Source organism: Ischnura elegans, chromosome 10 (assembly GCF_921293095.1).
Source record: "Ischnura elegans chromosome 10, ioIscEleg1.1, whole genome shotgun sequence".
In the NCBI taxonomy this organism is placed as follows: domain Eukaryota; kingdom Metazoa; phylum Arthropoda; class Insecta; order Odonata; family Coenagrionidae; genus Ischnura; species Ischnura elegans.
In genome coordinates this window covers 38,115,754-38,134,520 of record NC_060255.1, presented here as the reverse complement: position 1 = coordinate 38,134,520, position 18,767 = coordinate 38,115,754, and the positions used below count along the sequence as shown (strand labels likewise).

The 18,767-nt window shown below is 37.9% G+C and overlaps 1 protein-coding gene across 5 annotated transcripts; it reads right to left on the bottom strand.

Moving 5' to 3' along the window:
• Positions 1 to 3,161: 3,161 nt before the first annotated feature.
• On the bottom strand, positions 3,162 to 15,970 carry LOC124167355. 5 transcript variants are annotated; one of them, XM_046545357.1, is made up of 7 exons: positions 15,870 to 15,970; positions 15,453 to 15,622; positions 15,207 to 15,374; positions 12,849 to 13,160; positions 10,530 to 10,676; positions 8,297 to 8,420; positions 3,162 to 4,494 (listed from the first exon to the last, which is right to left on the bottom strand). In XM_046545357.1, the coding sequence occupies exons 2-7, from the start codon at positions 15,535 to 15,537 to the stop codon at positions 3,261 to 3,263; spliced, it is 2,070 nt and encodes a 689-aa protein (XP_046401313.1). In that variant the 5' UTR covers positions 15,538 to 15,622; positions 15,870 to 15,970; the 3' UTR covers positions 3,162 to 3,260. The 5 variants fall into 5 exon arrangements, with proteins under 5 accessions (XP_046401313.1, XP_046401317.1, XP_046401316.1 ...); XM_046545361.1 differs by having other exon boundaries at positions 15,453 to 15,550; positions 15,870 to 15,967; XM_046545360.1 differs by having other exon boundaries at positions 15,453 to 15,558; positions 15,870 to 15,965.
• Between the last annotated feature and the right edge of the window lie 2,797 nt (positions 15,971 to 18,767).

Genomic DNA, 18,767 nt, shown 5'->3' with positions numbered 1-18,767 from the left:
TATAAATGTATGAACGCGAGAATGAATGCCAAAATGCACCGTGTAACCACCCAACTTGTGCGAATGCATGCACAGAAAATAGAACCTGTTCTAATTTGGTTCATGCATTCGTACATGTTCCGTTCCGGTCCACAAAAATCATTCACGCAAACGTACATTAACTCGCACGTGTTAATGTATCGTGTAAACAGGCCTTTAGAAAAAGAAAGCACCATCCAAAATCCAAGCGCCAATTGAATACATGTAATATCTTTCATTCAAAATGTTTATACGCCCGTATAATTTTTAGTAAAGCAGAATAATTTCATGTGCAATGTTGCCGTAAATTTGTGGAGGCTCATCTTCTGGTTGAGAACTCTGTCGGAAGAGTTGAAAGCAGTCATATATCCAGTTATTCAAAGGAACGGAATTTTCTGTCACCCTGAAAATATACTGCTTGCTGTAATAGCTGGTGAACACGAGAAGTGAGATGGGATGGGCAGAAAAAATATAAGAGGCACGCGAGAACATGCGTTTGAGGACTAACTTGAGATTTTTTTAAATTACTAGACTTTAATATCAATGTAAAGGACTATCCGCTGACGATAAATTGGGGGGAGACCACGGTACCTCCTGTTACATTTGACCTTGCCACAGTGGAAATTCAAAAATTGTTTCAGCAACGTATTGATATTCCTTGTATAACCCATGCGGTGCAAAGATTCGTGAAAGAGGTTACCCAAACTTTGTTGAATGCAGCGAAAGATGAGGAACAACGACATAAAGATGACGGCTCCTTGCCTGCGTTCTCGGATCTAAAAATATCACAAACAATGCTAAAATATTTCATGAACGTCGATTTGTTCAATGCTGACGAGACGGCAAAAAAAGGGACAAGTCGTCTCACTGCGCATTCTTTTTTACCTTTTGCCATCTGCCAATTTATATTATCAAAGATGAGTGCCTTCCTATGCAGGATGAATTATGCTGTATTCGGGGCGTGGGAGGGAGAGAAGCGAGTGGGGAGGGGACGGGAGTGGCCTGCCGCTCTTCCATCCGCAACGCTGTGTAGGCATTGTAATACTTTCTTCGAGGGCACGCACTCAAATATGGCATTTTTTGGCTGAATGGTGGCAGATATGTCAAAATGCCCGAAATTTTTGCGCTGTAAGGGCAGTAACTTTGTAAAATCTAACTAATCTACACTGAGGCAACCTTAACTGGATTTAAAGTATCAGCGAGGAAAACTTGACAGGATTTGAAGTAGCTACTGGAGCATATTAGAGTATATAATTGTTTTAGTGAAATATTTGAATAGTGAATTATATCACGGACTAAATTTCAAACTCCTCGAGATATACTGTGGTTTTTGTATGGAGTTCTACATTGTCACTTGATGGTCTCTGACTAAACTATGTATGCGAGTTAATTAAAGCATTCGAAAGTCATCCAAGGAAGGAATATTGGCAAGTTTGGGTGCATAATATATCTTCAATTTTGCTCATTAGTGTCTTGAAGAGGACTGTTTGCTATGCACTTATTCACCCACACATAAAAGTATTTTATTCACATGATTAGTCGTGGTAAAATTATTGTTATCAGTATTGTATCAATATAATAATATAGTAATCATGTTTCAAAGCTATGACTTTGAGAAGCATTCATTTATTGGAAAAGCTATAGGTGTTGACCATAAAATATTAAATTTTCCGATATTTTACCCTCTCCCCCAAATGGCGTTTGAGTGAGGGTCAGGGGTTCTCCTAGAGGTCTCAAAATTTTCAGGCCTTATTTTTGGTCAGTCCCATAACATTTTTCATTGCACCAGATTGATTTGAAAAAAAATCAATTTTTCTGATCTGCCCTAGTGCACAGGTCTCTTCAGGGACATTTAGGGGTTACTTCTCATGACCATGTTTACTCAACTGGCTAAGTAAAATTTATTTCTTCCTAGTTGGCTGTTGCTTGGTTTTTTCCTTTTGAAGAATATCTAACATGACTTGTGTATTCTCTCATGCAGAGTTGGGCATTTTGGACAGTACTTTTACAGATAGATTTTCCATTGGAAAAAGGTTGTGTGAGCTGTATTGACTTTCACTAGGATCTCTGCACATTTTTAGAAGTTAGGTGCTGCTTTGTTAGGTGAATGGTTGAGCAGTAGCTTCAAGACAGATTCAACAATTCAAGTCCAATTACTTGTTCACCACATTTTAAGTGTAGTGAAGACAAAATGAAACATTCCCACAGTGGAATATGGTGCTGTCGTGAAGTGCGGAAGTAGATTTGGGCAATGGTCTGAGGATAGGTTGAGGGACTGATTGTTGATAATCCATGGTTTGGTTAGAATTCCAGTAAATCAGCAGTGTTCTGTAATTGAATTGGCTTACTTGCCAATACTGTATAAGTAAACATTCAGCCACGAGCAGTTTCAACCCTCTTTGGCTGTTTACTATTTCTTAAAAGTGCAATGTTACCATGTTAAATTTCTCTAATTTTTACCCAAATACCTCACTTATAAAGTGTGAAGGATAATTTATGTACAATTATTTGCCTGTCTTACCCCAAATGCATGGAATCTGAAACTAACCAAGTGTACCTTCCAGTTACAAACACCGTGATTTTATTAGTTAAGAATTTAAAATCATTTCATTTTCCTTAATCACAAGTTTTACTGTACATATACTAAACCAGTTAACTGAGTACTTGGGATATAATTTAAAGTAATCAAATGGTAAAAATTGATCAATACTGTACATCCCTACTTTCCTCTAAGATTCCATGAGCATACCACAACAGAGAAAATAATTTTATGATAAAAATCATCACATCTACAAAAATAAAAGGGCACTTGAGAAAAAAACATGTATTTTCTTCAAAGATGTCAAATACAATTAATGAACATTATTCATTCAAAATATTCATAAAAAATAAAATAGGCCAAACCTAGTCAAAAGGAGGACAGTGTAAAAAAAGAGGGGATCACAATAAAATAAAAATGCAAATGCATGCATAGCTTGCAAACTACTAAAGCAGTTAAAACAATCTTTCCTTTCCACAAGGAAATTTGATATGTCTACTATGTATATATATATTACTACATTTTTATATACAACAATGTACAACATCACAACTTTCACACACTTGAAACAGTCCACATCAATTTCTAACGTTTTCTTCAAATCCTACAAAAATAGTCTAATTTATTTTAAAGCTTTGTGTTAGTGGCAAAAAAACCGATTACTCCTAGGTGGTTCCTCTTTTAGGGAGCACCCTGCTCAAATTCACAGTTTTTCTTCACCTCTTCGCAAGTACCAACGGGATGGATGCATTTCTCTGGATTTGGTGCGGGAACGCGCTCGGGCAAAGACCCAATCACTTCGCCTCTCATCCCTGCGTCGCTCTGCCCTTGAATTGAACATAGCCTCCACCCATTCTCCACTTGGTGCTATTTCCTCCCTACTCCCCACTTGGTACTGGTTCTTCCCCTTGTATTGGTAACCCTCACCTTTCTTTGCCTCCATTTTTCTCCTTTTTCCTTCTCCTTTTGGCACCCAGTTCTCCTTGTTTTTCCCTTTCTTAGGAACATAATCAAATCCAAATGCATTGGGATCTTTGAACTCAACATTCTTATATTTGTCCTTAGAATTCTCCCGTTTGTATTCATGTCTACCATTCACTTCTTTATTGTTATTATTCTCATCACTGCTGGAGGACCTTGATTTCTTCTCATTTCCATAAATATATTTCTCAAAATTAACATCCTTCTCCTCAAACTTCCTCTTTTTAGACCCAAGCTCCGAATTTTTTAGCCTTGCATAGTCCATAGAATCTGAGAAACCATTCCTGTCACTGCCTATGCCAACTCCTATGCCTTCATCTTCAGCTTCTTCATCACTGCAGTTGTGGAAAATTTGTTCATCTAGCCAACTCAAAACTGTGCTTTGCTTGGATAGGTTCTTCTTAATTTGACACCACTTATGCTCAAGCTTCTTATTGATCGTTTTCAGCTTTGAAGTGATTCCACTCGAAATTGTGTACAGAGGCTGCCCCTCCTTCAATGCATCCTTTGCAACTTTTTGAATTTTCTGTGAAGTCTTCTGTATGACATCCTCCATTTTACCAATTGCCTTGAATGGAATATCAAAGTTGACTGTGCCTTCATCCACTGACTTCTTGAGGCCATTCACCTTTTCCTGAACATTTTCCATGAGAGACGAAAACACAGAGAAAGCCCCAGAGAGCGCTTCTTGTGAAGCTTCAGGCAAAGTTTTATCTCCATTTACTGTACTGTAGAACAGGGATGCAATATCTTCAAGCGATTTTTCCAACTTGGGAAAGATCTCATCCTTGCCATTCACAGCTTCATCTGAAGGGGAGGGATTATCGGCAGAAGCCTTTCGCTGTTTGTCTTCTCGCTCTGGAGGTTTCTCCACTGTAGGCTCCTCTCTTGGCAGTGGCATTCCACTTGGTGCACCAACCTTTGCTGGATTCTCCCGTGGTATCTCACACTTGGCCCTTGAATGCAAAAATTCCTTGAGTCACAAAAATGTGTTTGCATGCTAATGAAATTTTACAGCTAGTTCTTAATATTTCATAACCTTATGACCTAAATAGCATCCATGTTCACCACAATTCATCTCATTAGAACTACATTAACCCAAAACAAAGTCTCTCATTTAAAGAACATTTTCTGGTTTTAAATTCTGATTAATTTTCCTGAAGGTTTAAAAATTAAAGTGAAACTTTGAGCGCAGCCAAGAAAAAATTGTATATTTAAATCTTCCAGAAATGCATTGAAGTAAACAATCAAGCGATGAATCAGGGCCTTGAGATAGAAATATTCAAATAGGCAAAACTGAACTGAATTACCACCTCAATCACTATAGAAAAAAATTAGGTGTAAGAATATTCCTCGTAAAAATGATCATTGATGGCCACTGAGCCCTCAAGGTCATGACTAATAGGTCTCAGGAGCAGAATTCTGTACACGGCTACCAAATATTGTCACTTGCATGGCTGATAATATGATTCTTGCTCTTCCTTATACCTAAGATTGTCAGTGCAACCCATACTCCTTCATAAGTAATTAATAATGTGAGCCTGGTATGTGAAGCTCTGCCAACCATATTTGACGTTTCATAGAATTAAACAAATGAGGCTCCAAAAACACCGAGGCAAACTTAACAGGATTTCAAGTTAAACCAAGGTAAACTTGACAGGACTTGAAGTAGCTACTGGAGCATACTACGGTATATTATTGTTTTTGTGAGATATTTGAATAGTGAATTATATGATGGTCTAAATTTCCAACTCATCAAGGTATACTGTGGCTTTTGTATGGAATATTACATTGTCACCTGATGGTCTCTGACTAAACTATGCAAGCAAGTAAATTCAAGCATTCAAAAGTCATCAAAGGAAGGCATATTGGCAAGTTTTGGTGCATAAGATATCTTAAATTTTGTCCATTAGTGTCTTGAAGAGGACCGAGTCTGCTATGCACTTATTCACCCACACATAAAAATATTTTGATGCACTGAATAGTAGAGGCCTTCACGTTGTAGAAATCCATCTTACTGATTTGTGAATGAAAAACTTTGCTGTTTCTACAATTTGGAACTTTATTTTCCTGACTAGTGTCGATACACTGTATCATATTCATAGGACTAGCAGTACAAGTAGCGTTGCTGAGGGTTATATACCAAAAAGGGGGGGGCAAAGAGTGGAAGGGGTGGGGAGGGGCAAGGGGTGGAGAGGAGATGTCTGTAGAGCGCTACATTGTTGCACTTCGCGTAGGAGGGGGGGGGGGAGAGGAAAGTACGTGTATCGAAACTAGTCAGGAAAATAAAGTTCCAAATTGTAGAAACAGCAAAGTTTTTCATTCACAAATCAGAAAAATATTTTATTCTCACTATTAGCCATGGTAAAATTGTTTTTATTAAAATTGTATCAATATGTGTTTCAAAGCTGATGACTATCAAAGCATTATCAAATTTATATTAATTGGCACAATTTGTATCAGCATGAAAATTTCCATTCATCTTTTCCAAGGCCATTTTGAACCCTTAACCGGTGACGTGCGGTCTGAGAGACCCCTGCGTTTCTAAAAATGTGAATATTTTCAAAATTACTACTTCAAAATATACATAATTCTTGTTAGCTTCATATTTTTGCATAACAAGGACATCCCACTCATAAATTTAACGTTCCTTTCATTAATTTCTGTAAATTTGCAATTGAATTTTAGTAGTGGTCTGAGAGACCGCACGTCACTAAATGAGAAAAATCATTAAAAGCAAGCTAGTGGAAATGACTCAAAAAGGTATTAAAAACAATTCGTAGTGATTTATTAAGCATACGAATAATTAATATTTTGTTAGGAAGAATCTCTAGTTGTACAAAGTGGATAATTAAGCTCCTAATTTTTCTCAAATTCATTGCGTTAGAATGAATGACCATCCAATTTAGTTTCTGAAGTCGAACGCAAAACAAATGAAATCCAGTTTTTATTGGAAATATCACCAATTTTGTTCTTTAAATGCTAAGATTTTTACAGGTTTTATCAATAATTAGAATAATCAGTGGTGAATTTCTCGTACTTCTAGCATGCAGTACACATATTCTGTATTTTTGGCCCCCTTTTTGTTTCAAGAAATCATTAAAAACCCTTGAGTGCATAGTTTCTGAAGTAGAGCGAAAATCTGTCGACAAATGCCGAAAAATACAACTGATAGTGAAGGACAGAGCACAGATGATGACAGAAGTGATGTAGCAAAGGATCTCCCCTGGCAAGAACAATTTTTTACAGGAGAAATAGCTATAAGTGGTCATCAAATGAGCCAAAGTGGAAAATTCGTGTTCCCTTCCATAACATCGTTACTCAGAAACTTGGTTTGAAGGATTACATTGCATCACTGGTAGAGATATTGAACCTCTTGATTATTAGTCTCAGATTTTTGATGAGCTAATTTTGCAATTGAATACGTTGGTACGATCAAAAAAATAAAAGAACCTAATGATTTTGCATCATCCAAAGGACGCATAATGAACTCTTCATTTTACGGAATCTCGGCGAACAAGACTAATATCCAATGTCTCCAAAATATATGGCTGTTTGCTTGGTTTCATTAATGCACTACAGGGTGAGTGATGATATAGAGTCAGGGAAACCAGTGGCATTTGCATTTCACAACGCAACCAAAGGTGGCGAAGATACTTTAGACAAAATGTGCTGTAGATACACATCCGGGAGGTCACCAATGGCAGTATTTTTCAGAATATTAAATATTTCCTTTGTCAACTCTTTTGTGCTTCAGCTTCCTGAGAAATATAAGACAGATATGACATAATTTAATTGTATTAAATCAATGGCGGAGATCTCGTTAGACTCCATCCATATGGGAAGGAGAATGTCAAATCTAAGACTCCCGAGACAGGTAGGAAAAATTATTGCAAGAATTCTCCATCCACCGTAGGAAGAGGCTGAATAAGTTGAAAGGTTTGAGATGCGGACAATATGTAGACTTTTCCCGCTGTATAAAAACACGGAAAACCTCTTTCTCATTTTTCCAAAGCAAAAAGCCTGTGTGTGCTTTTGTGAAAAATTGTATTTTTTATCGCATGCAGAATGAATCGAGAAAAGAAAAAAGCGGGATAAAATTCATGTCTACGTACTACTAAGCGTCCTAACTTTAACATTTCAGGCCTTATTTTAAAATCTGGCAAAACATTGATACATAAATATAATAATTATAACTCAAGTGTTTTTGGCATCAGTTTTTTGATCTTGCTTCAAATAAAAATTTTTACTGACAAATTGGTTCCTATTGGAAATGTAAAAATTTTAATATAAGTTTCAAAATAGTTAAGCATTTAAAGAAAAATTAAACAAAACAATAAAAATGATGTTGCAAAATTTTATGAATTTTTGATTTATTGCGGTCTCCCAGACCGCACGTCACTGGTAGTGTAACAAGAATTACACGTCACTGGTTAAGGGTTAAAGGAAAATAATTAATCATGTACTTTCATATCAGCTTATTCATCAATTATTATGTATCCAATCGAAGTTTTTTAAAGAGAAGTAACTACAATGAAGGCGTAGAATAGCAATATAACGTAGCAATATAAGTAGTGTAGAATACCGTATTTTTCCGAATATAGTCCCCCCCTTTACTTTTACCATCGGCATTTTTGGAAAAAAAGGGGGGACTATATTCAGACATATACAGTATATATATAACTACAGAAGAAGAATAAGAAAAGAGGAAGACAAACTATCCAACTTTTTCCTCCTGAAATGGGAAAGAGATATTACCCCATAGTTGGGCTGTCAGAGGATTTTCCATCTCCTCTGCTACCCACATTCCCAGTCTTTTCATCATAGAGGTACTTGTTGTAACAAGGACGGGCAGAGTTGTTGCGACGGATTTCTTCAATCACTGTGAAATGAATAGACTTGGTCAAAAATAATTCATAAAAAACAATTATACTTCTAGCTAAATTTTCTGCCCAATCAGAGGAGGAAGTGAATGTGACACACTTCAAGGATCCAAGTGCCTATATTCATTTATGTCCCAATATGCACAAAATTACAGTCATTATAGGAAATATAAAGAAGGGAGCCCCTTTTCATTACTACAGCATACAATAAAATGTTATTGGATTAACTTTTTAAAATCTATACTTATGTCAAACCACCAAGAAAAAAATGTAAACTTCCACAGTGTTGACCATGGTTTCATCAAAACATATACATACATCATCAGAAATTGGCCATTTTCAGCAAAGTTAACAAAATTGTTGTTTCTCATCGCAGAAACAGGGTTCAAAGACTACTTGATTGCCTGATTGGTAGGAGTGCCATGCAATCAATCATTTTTTGATGATCACATTGATTGATAGATTTTTAAAATGCAGTCAGCAGTCACTTTTCGGGAGGGAGGTCCCCCTCTCGGAGGGTCGAAGAGAGGGGCCAGTGAGGGTGAGCTCGTCGAGGAAAGGGTCCCGGATTAGGGACCCTTGGAAGTGCTTCGGCAAAAGTGCATGGCAGGGAGGTAGAAAAAGTACATTCACAGCAGCTTGCCATGCGAACGTACCAGGTACGTTCAGAGCAGTGAAAGGGTTAACAATGTTGAATCGAGTCATTTCGGTTAGAGAGCTGTCGAGGCAAGTAAGTTCAGAAATCTGCCGACAGAACGCACTACCATGAAACTGATGTACTGATGTAGTAATATCATTTATAAAGTCAAGTCATTCTAATGCCTTGGCTTAGGAGTTTCAGCTTTAGTATACGTAGCATTCAACCACTATAGTAGTCGACATGGGAGCCTAATACTTTTTCGTCAGCCCCAGTCTTCTGCCCTTGACATATTCGGAGTAATCTGAGTGGACCACAGCATTGCTCATACTTTCTTATGCAATACTTTTATACACTACCATACTCTCTTTACTCAAACGCTGAAGGAATACGTAAAAATCGCCACGTTGTCACAAATGGTGCCATCTGGAGCACTAAGTATGCAATTAATTTTCATTTATTCCTTTGTTGCGTATAGTTTCCCTTTTGATCTAACAGAAAATAGTTGCTACGGTTGATTAAATGAAGTAAGAAAAACAAACTTTTTTTTAAATCTACAAAGCTATAGCTAAGTTCTATAGTTCGTTTGCTTCGTCCACTAAAATTCCATGAATAATCAAGATCCATATAAATTGTTCATATAACTTTTAATAAAACTCCCCGGGTTCCTAAACCTTGCAACTTAGGAAAGAAAGCTCTTGTCCAGCTATGCAAGTGTGTTGCAAAGGACATTTTTCTGCAGGCAGTAATACCGTAACATGGAGATGTCAAAACCTGCTACCTGAGAATGTAGAACAATTGGTTTTTCTGCATGAGAATTTGAATTATTATTATAGTTGAAAGGATCAAATATTACATTATTCATTTACATACATAATTTTAATTACAATTGTACAAATATCTTTGTTGAGGATTCTTCATAATACTCTTAGAATTTTCTCATTTTTAGAGGTCACTTCAAAAGTGTAAAGACTTTTTCGAGGGAATTGTAACAGCACAATTCAGAATTCCATATTTTTCTCTATCAAGTGTGTAACTGCACAAATGCTTGAAGGAAATTAGAACAGGTACTATTTTGCCATGTCATATTCATGATCTCTCAAAGGCGTTCTAGCAATTTACCCCTTAGCATGACACAATTTGTTATGCACACATACATACATCTGCCAGTGTAATTATGTGTCCCGTGTAATATATGCTTTAGATAGAGGTTTCACTGTACCTTGCATAAGGATCGTCTATAGAGACTACTTCCAGAAACTACCTGATAAAAATTGTTAATAAGAGCAAGAAAATCACGTGAAGTTAATAATCTAGAGTCTCAGCTTTTCCATAGAGAAAATGTATACTGGCTATAAAGGCATAATAGCCAATCTAATTATACTAGTTAACAAAGGCAAAGAATGGGGAAAATAAAATAATCACTTTTAGCAATCACTGACTTTCAAATAGATATTAAGTGAAAACACACCTGATTGCAAATTGGCAAACTGTTCCTTAAGGGCAATATTCTCAAGTTCCAATTTTTTCAGCAGCAAAGCAGACAGCTCTTCCTTTTGAGTATTGTTAACAGCTTTTTCTTCAAGAGTATTTCCAGATGAACATTCTTCTTGAAGGCCTAAAATTGAAACACAGATTTTAGAATTTTACCGCACAGAATAAGCAACAGGTGATGTACCGTATAAGCTTGTGTAAGAGGCGCACCCCTATTTTGAGGATCAAAGCTATAAAGAAAAATATTTTGCGACTTTTTTTGTCCTATCGTGCGGTGTTGCAGACGTATGCCTGGAATTTCGACAGTTATCGAAATGTCCTCTTTCAGTACTATTTGAAAAAGGAAATTTTGATAACTGCGGCGGCATAAGAGGGAGTAGAAAGAGTTCCGATCCTCTCTTTGCATACGACATCGCTCTACGTTGCTTGTCCTACTCACGAACAATTTTGTTTAAAAGCTCTCGCAGGAGTATTGCAATAGAATTGCAGCCGTGGAAAATTTTAAGGCAAAACACGACAGGCAAATGGCATGAGATTTCCCAAGAAATTGAACAACAATCGGGGCAATCTCAGCGCCGTAGGATAATAACCACGTCGTAGATTTAAGGCCCCTTGCACACGCACCGATTTTGGACGGCCGGTAAAATATCGGCCGTCCACATTCCAATAGTGAACAATGGGAGAGCATTGGAGCTTGCACACGTACCGACCACACGCCGGCACCGGCAAAATGCCGGTTAGCTGCCGGCTATTGTCACTGTGGATCGCCGACGCCGGCTCAAAAACTTAGCAACGTATCGTTTGACCGGTAAAAATCCGGCGTGTGTGCAAGCATCGCTTCGCCGGTAAAATATCGGCCAATATTTTACCGGCCGTCCAAAATCGGTGTGTGTGCAAGGGGCCTAACGGAACTACACTCGGCTCTCCATCAGCTAATGCCTCTGCCGTTTTTTTCCTTTCCGAGACTCCACAGGAAAATATCAAGTTACAGGGGAATAATGGAAACATGTTTCATCCCTACCCCATTCCACCAACTGACCTTTTTCGGTCTACCAGGTTCAATTCCCCGAGTTTCTGGAGGTCAAATGCTACGTGAGTCACCTTCTGAGCTCGAAGATATCTCGATATCTTTCAGCAATTGTATGACACGCATGAGGTTCTAAAAAGAATTAGACCTAACGCGACGTATATCTTACAGCATTTAAGTTTTTTGAGCTGTAATTGATTGACACAAAGATTTATAGCTAAAACAAGGCTATTAATATTCAACATAGTCCAAACAGCACAATTTCGGAAGAAACAAGCGTAGCATAAGCGCATTCAAACAAGACGAGACGGACTGGAAACTCAGGCAACGCAAACTGCGTATATCACATTGCTGCGCCTTCGCCCCTTCGCTTTAAAGGCAACGACATCACATGCAAGATCGGACGTGTTCTTCCCTTTCTCCTTCGCTTGTAGCTTTAAATACGGAGGGGAGGGAGCCCTCTTCCCTTCGACCTCTCCTTCAGCGCTCTTCACTTATAAGCATTTCCGATTTCTTCTATCCACCATTAAGTCCAACAGTGAGCACACTCGTTCGAATTTTTTCAACCGCAGGTTTTGACACCAATATTACTATATACAGTATAAATACCGCGGGATGCCCACTCGCGGCAATAAATTTAGGGCGCGCTCCGGAGCGAGTCACCCCGCGCGATCTTTTCAATGTTCACCTCTGGGGTACCGACGTGACGGCGCGATGCTTGCAAAAAATTCAAACAGGAGCATTTTAAAAATACGTCACTAAGGGAGAAACTCCCCTGCCTGCCGCTTGATTTTGACCCAGGGTTTCAGATGACTGACTCACGCTGAAAACCAAGGCCACTCAGTTCCCCTTGAACTTGCAACCGGTGAAGGGGAGGGGGGGAAGATAAGAAGTTTGTGTAAGAGGTGCACCCCCATTTTCGGCTGCAATATCTGGGAAAAAAGGTGCGCCTCTTACACGAGCTTATACGGTATTCCCAACTAACACCTACAACTAAGCAATCCAGGATCTAGAATTTGGGTAGGCACAAAGCTTATTTTATTTTTGTTAGCTACATCTAAAAATAAGCAACATAAATATTTACACCTTCATGCAGTAGCGGATCCACGATAGGGACAAGGGGGGCTAAGTATGGGGTAAACTCCAAGTTGTAGTAAGGGACTGAACAAAATTACCATTCTATCTGGTGTAAGTCATGTGAGGGGGATCAACTTATTTTTTTTGCATGCCTTAGTCAAAATGCCATGCAGTGACGAAAAGCCAATTTACCCATAAAGTGTCCCATTCCAAGTCCCAGAACTGCCGCAAAGGCGATGGCCAACAGAATATTCAGGGATGTGTTCAAGGCACTGTTGGGCTGATGAACATACTTCTTCTCTGCTTCAGTCCCTAGCAAATCATGAGATCTGCTAGAGCACTGCGATGAAGTATCGGTTTCATCAAAGTATTTGTTGGAGAGCCTTGACCCAGATCGTTCTTCTGCTTCAGGGGGTGGTGGGTTGCATGGCAGCAATTGAAGCTCCTCTTCCTCTTCACTCTCACTGATAATGGATATGCCATCTGAATCGATGCTTTCAGTACCTGAAATTCCCAATGACAGACTCACATCAACATTTGGACATAATTCTACAGGGATCCAACCTGATGCCAGGTATACAACAGAGACTTTTTTTCATTTCGTGCCTAAGGAGGGGGAAGGAGTTACCACCTTGATTATTAACCTAACTGAACATTCAAACAGGCACGCAGCCAGGAATTTTCATAAGGGACGCTCAACAGTTTCTCATGGTAAAAATTTCATACACCCATGGGGAATGATAGAGAAATGCCACGTTTGAGGAAAATTACTAATTTCATAGGGAGAAAATAAGTAAATGTTTCACTGAATTGAAATCTATAAGTGAAAATTAAGTGGCAAAGAAGATATTCAAAGGTCTGGAGCACAAAACTAGAAAACAATTTTCTATCATTAGCTAGAATATGAACTAAAAATAATTATAACCATAAGATACAGATAAAAGACATACCTTTACTGCTAGCAATTGTGAGAGGAAAATGTTTTCTGTGCTTCGAGTAGCATGAGAATATTTTAAACCTCTCTGTACAGAGCTCTTTCGGCCAGGTATTCTTGTCTCTTTCATTAAATGAATCTAGCATCGATGTGTATTAATAACCTTAAACTTACTTCCACTCCTACCCATGTTTCACTTTAGTGTAGCCTTAACATGCAAGTAAATATTTTTTGTAGAACAATGACATTACAGGAAAATTGCGGTCACTGTACATTAAGTGTGTGTGTTTCCTGTCTCTTTATTCCATAAATTAAAATTCCCAACTATCAACTTGCAGGTTTTCCATTTAAAAAACTCATTTTGACTGAATGTACCACCTGAAATTAAGGTACCACTATGGGAGCATCAGGAAGAGAATAGCAGCACCATTCTAAACGTGTGAGTTACTGCACAATCATCCTTGTCTGTTATTATTAATTTACCGTGGAAGCTATTCCTAATATCTGAAGAAATGTTGGGTATGAAGATCAGGAATTCCAAATAAGTTCTGATCATGAATTATACAACTGCATCTCATCAAGAAGAACTCGAGGTGTAAGCGGAAAAAAACATCATGAGTGAGTGACATCTATAGTTATAAGAGATCATACTATGCGAGGGTTTACTGTATCTTAATTTCATGCATAAGTTTGAGGAAGGTAGAGGGGTTAGTGAGGCTTTAAAAATTATTCTCGGATTTTTGATTTCAAGCTATGAGTTTCTGAAGAATGGATTGTATAATTGAACATCTAGGGAAGCACACATTCAAACAGTGCTTCTCCTTGAAGAGAAGTCTGTTGTTGGCTAGAAAATTAGCTATCATGAGTCCTTCTTTTATTGTTTACATGTTGTGTATCACACTCCACATGTCTCCAAGTTGGGGTAAATAATAACACCAGATATACAGGGGGAAAACCTTTGAACTTCTTGTTAGGAAAGAGTTCCTTCTAAGTAGCTGGAGTAAGTGCTCAAGAGTTCCTCTTTATAAGCAGCTATATCTAAAGGCAGTGTTGTTAACTCTTTTAATTATAATTGCATTGTGACAGTAATTCAGCAGAATTCGACATTCTTCATCATAAGACGGGATAATATTCAATGAATGACTAGCTCCGCAGTCAATTAAGTGCAATAAGTTCTAGAAGCTATAAACACCACAGGAAAACATTTGCTGTGAAAAAAATCTGTTGACTCGCATTCGAACCTGGATCTCTTTTCTCCGGTCATGTAAGTTATCTATTACACCTTAAACACAAGAGCCCAGTTACCAATGCGGTGCCCTTACGTGACCGGAAAATAGGAGATCCTGGTTCGCATCTCGGTGAAGTCAAACATTTTTTTCCTCAAAGGTTTAAACCTTGCACCAATGCGCGTGATTGTGAACAAAGCCACTTGCTATGAAGTGATATAAGTTACATGCGGACAAGAAATTGGTACAACGAAATTTCCTCGAACTCAATGCTATAGCCGGCTACATGGGAACGAATAGTAGTCTTTAAGGCACGATTTAATATACGCATGAGATCTCTTATAATTGACACTATTAATATGATAACACACTTAAATCTATGTTTGCTACCTTCATTTGGCCATTTCAAGTTGCTCTCCGTGGGTAGGAAGTCAGGGTGGTCGCGGCTGTCAACAGCGTCGCAAATTTCGCAAGCGTCCTGAGTTTCTTCTCCTACTTCGGCTGATGAATCCGGGATAGAATTTTCTGTATTATTTTCTTCTGACGGTAGACACTCATCTACAACGGATTGAAAATGGTGAAAGCGAATATCGAACACGCTGAGGAATATTCTCAATTATCTCGCAATTCACGTACCTGTCTCAATGGAATCCTTGTCAATTAATGTCCAGCTTTCTGATAAGTCAGAATCTCCACCATTACTTGAAGAGGCACCATCCATATTTTATCCAATTCTATAAGGCTGAAATTAATTCTGATTGGCGTGATTTACTTCGGCTACGGTTTAATACTCGTAATTTAGTTTTCTTCAGAAGACATCAATAATTTAAATTCAAAGAGGAAATTCATTAGCATGCAAATTCTTAGCATGTGTTTCCAATTTTCGCCAAATTAAAACTAAGGGCAAAGGCTTACCACTGACGTAGTTAACTATAAAAATACCATTACAGCGCAAATGAAGTATATTTGAGAAATACGTCACCAACCAAAGCGTGGGAAGATATAAATAATGGGGTGAACATGCAGTTATTTAGCCAAAAATATAGCACTCACTGACAGTCAGCCGACTTTCTTCAAAAATTACGAAATCTTTTTTGACAGCTTACCAAAGTGTACGTTCTTTACGTACACAACGCGCAGGAATTGTTTTGATAAAACAAATTATAAACGATATTCGCAATACACGTCAAGGTCCATGATCACGTGGAATGAAGCGGAATGTAGTAATCGTGATATCGGTGTTGCAAATGTGCTGATACAATTTTTCACAAATATTGAGTGTTTTATTAACAACCAAGGAGTATATTTGTGTTGATGTATACTCCTTGATGCGGGGAATTTATTTCCGATCAGATATTTGATGTTCTTGTGCACGTGAGATGAGGATGGTGTATGGGGAATCGGCGATAAAATCCTGAATTGTTAGTTGAATTCTACGTCTCTTCGCAGGTTACTGATGCCAGACTAATTCCTCTCGACTAGAGCGTACCTCAAGGATCAATAAATCACTAACGATGAGAAGATCTTATATGGACGGCCAGTTTGATCATTATAACGCTCCCGAAATTATTGATGACGCAATGGAAAGGATATCAGTGCATCATTCTGGTATGTTTTGCCTTCGATTTAATTTTTAGCATCTCTCAACCTGTATTTTTTTCATATCGAAATAGTGCTCATTTTCATAGCATCTTAAATCTACTTATGGTGAAGTTGAAGGTAAAAAATTAATACAAAACGTTTTGACAAAGAGATCTTTGAGCTATGGTTCGTGTATTTCATCCAGGGATTGCGCAGTTTTCGAGGACACTCGTTTAAAAATGTCATGCTAATCAGCAATCGTTTCACGTTTGCACTGGTTTAGTTAATAATAACAATACAAAAACCTGCTGCGAGTAGACGTTACGCCCGACGTACCCTGATTCGAGAAACACTAATCGCTGGCCTATTTGCTTGGAGCATTCAGAAAATACGTGCATTTATTGTTCAAAGAATTTATTGATGTAATTTTGATTTAATAAAAACTGCAAATAAACGTCAAAACTTGAATTAAGTATTTTATTAATACTAATATCTCCATCATTATCATACACAAATTTGTTGCCATACATGAAAGTAAATATTTTATGAATTAATTTTTGTAATGAAAACGGTTATTTCTACTTGCATGCATGTTATTTAACCATTGCTAAATGTTGCCTCTGAGATGCTTCTCTACAAATAGCATTCCAAAATGTGATGCTGCTGACAGAGGATTAAGAAGGCTCTCAGTCCTTACATATTGGACTTTTTGTTTATATCACGGTGTATACTTGATGAACATTCATGTCTTTCGCAATTGTTTGGAGATGGTGTTTTTATACAAGTTTCTTATGTGTTCTATTGAAAATCGAGGGCCCAACTGGTGAACTTTATAACATGCCCTTATTACTCATTAACTTCAAAAATCTACAGTGTAACTGTCTTAAAACGAGTACGGGCTATTGCAAGACTCCCGCCATTACAACAGATAACAGGTGCACCGTTAATTTACCCTATGATTAGCATGTGAAAAAAAATTCATTCGTACGAGGCCCTTTTGGTGTTGGCACTTGTCATAGCGAGAGTTTCCATCACCAGTAAACAATCACCAAGAGTCTCTGATCTCTGTAATTTCTGGCTATATCTTAGAAATGAAGTGCTTAGTCAGAAACTCAAGTGGTTAACTGTTGTTCGATAAATATGTAGTTTATTTTGGTGAAAATATTGTGGGATTAACTTTTGTGTATGTTCCATCTTCTTTTGTTCCTCGGGTGGTAGTAAGCAGTCGACTGCATACCCGCTCGTCCGTGAGTTGTGTGAGTAGAGAGCTTTAGAAGGTGGATACAATGGCCAAAAAAATGCATAACTTGTGAAAGCGAGAAAATGAAAGTAATAGAGCAATACGAGAGTGGTGTAATTAATTTATCTTCCTATTTGTTCTTCATTATTTAAAAAAACAAAGAGAAGATGAGGTCTGTTGTGGTGCAGGAGGGCAAACCATCAGAGCAAAAGCACCCGAGGAATGCAGAGCATGAAGACTAAGGAGCTTTGTTAGGGTGATTTTGCTCACTTCAATCTGCACGAACTACTGAGAAAGGGACAATGCTTATGTCTAAAGCAGAGTATTTTAGTGATAGATAATCGAGAACTTCAAGTGTTGGAGGTTGGCTCTACTAATTTGTGGCACCAAAGCATTATCTCCCTTCATGAACACTGGTGCCTGCGGAGTAAACTTGAAGCAGTTGAAGAAAGGACTCCAATCCTAGCGGAATTTCTTAAGAAGTATTCCCCGCGTGGTATAACACAGACAAAATAGAACTCTTTTACAACGTAATCCCTGATAAAATTCTTGCACTACGGGGTGTTTTATGGAATGATACTTCTATAGAGGCAGGTAATGCACAAGCCATTGTTGTTCGAGTTGTAGGTAAGATTTAAGCATGGAAAAGGTGAATGAAATCAACATTCTTAGGAAACTGTAACAGCTCTTTATTAGTTTTTAAAATTATTTTCTTGAAAAAATTTTATTTTCCTTTAAGACATTTGTGATTTTTGCTTCTACGGGGGGAGATGAGGGGGGACAGCTGCCTCCTCCTGCCCCTCGCTGGGTACGCCCATGATTTCAATGATGCCACAGGTGTAACATTCAAAATGGAACTTTTTTTTTGAAACAACGGCAATTTAATCCCATCATTATGCATGCTTTACAAACTTTTTAGTGTAGATAATGAAGATATTAGGTACATTGGATGATAGAAAAAGTCTTCTGAGGCAGGATTGTTCTACCACCTTCCTTCACATTTTCATCTGCAAAAACAAATGCGATATGCTATTTCACGCAACTTCCGTGAAATGAACAGGAACAATAAACATACACCAATGGAAGCATTTTAGGCATTAAATAACCGCATAACAGTTTTATCAGTAGTT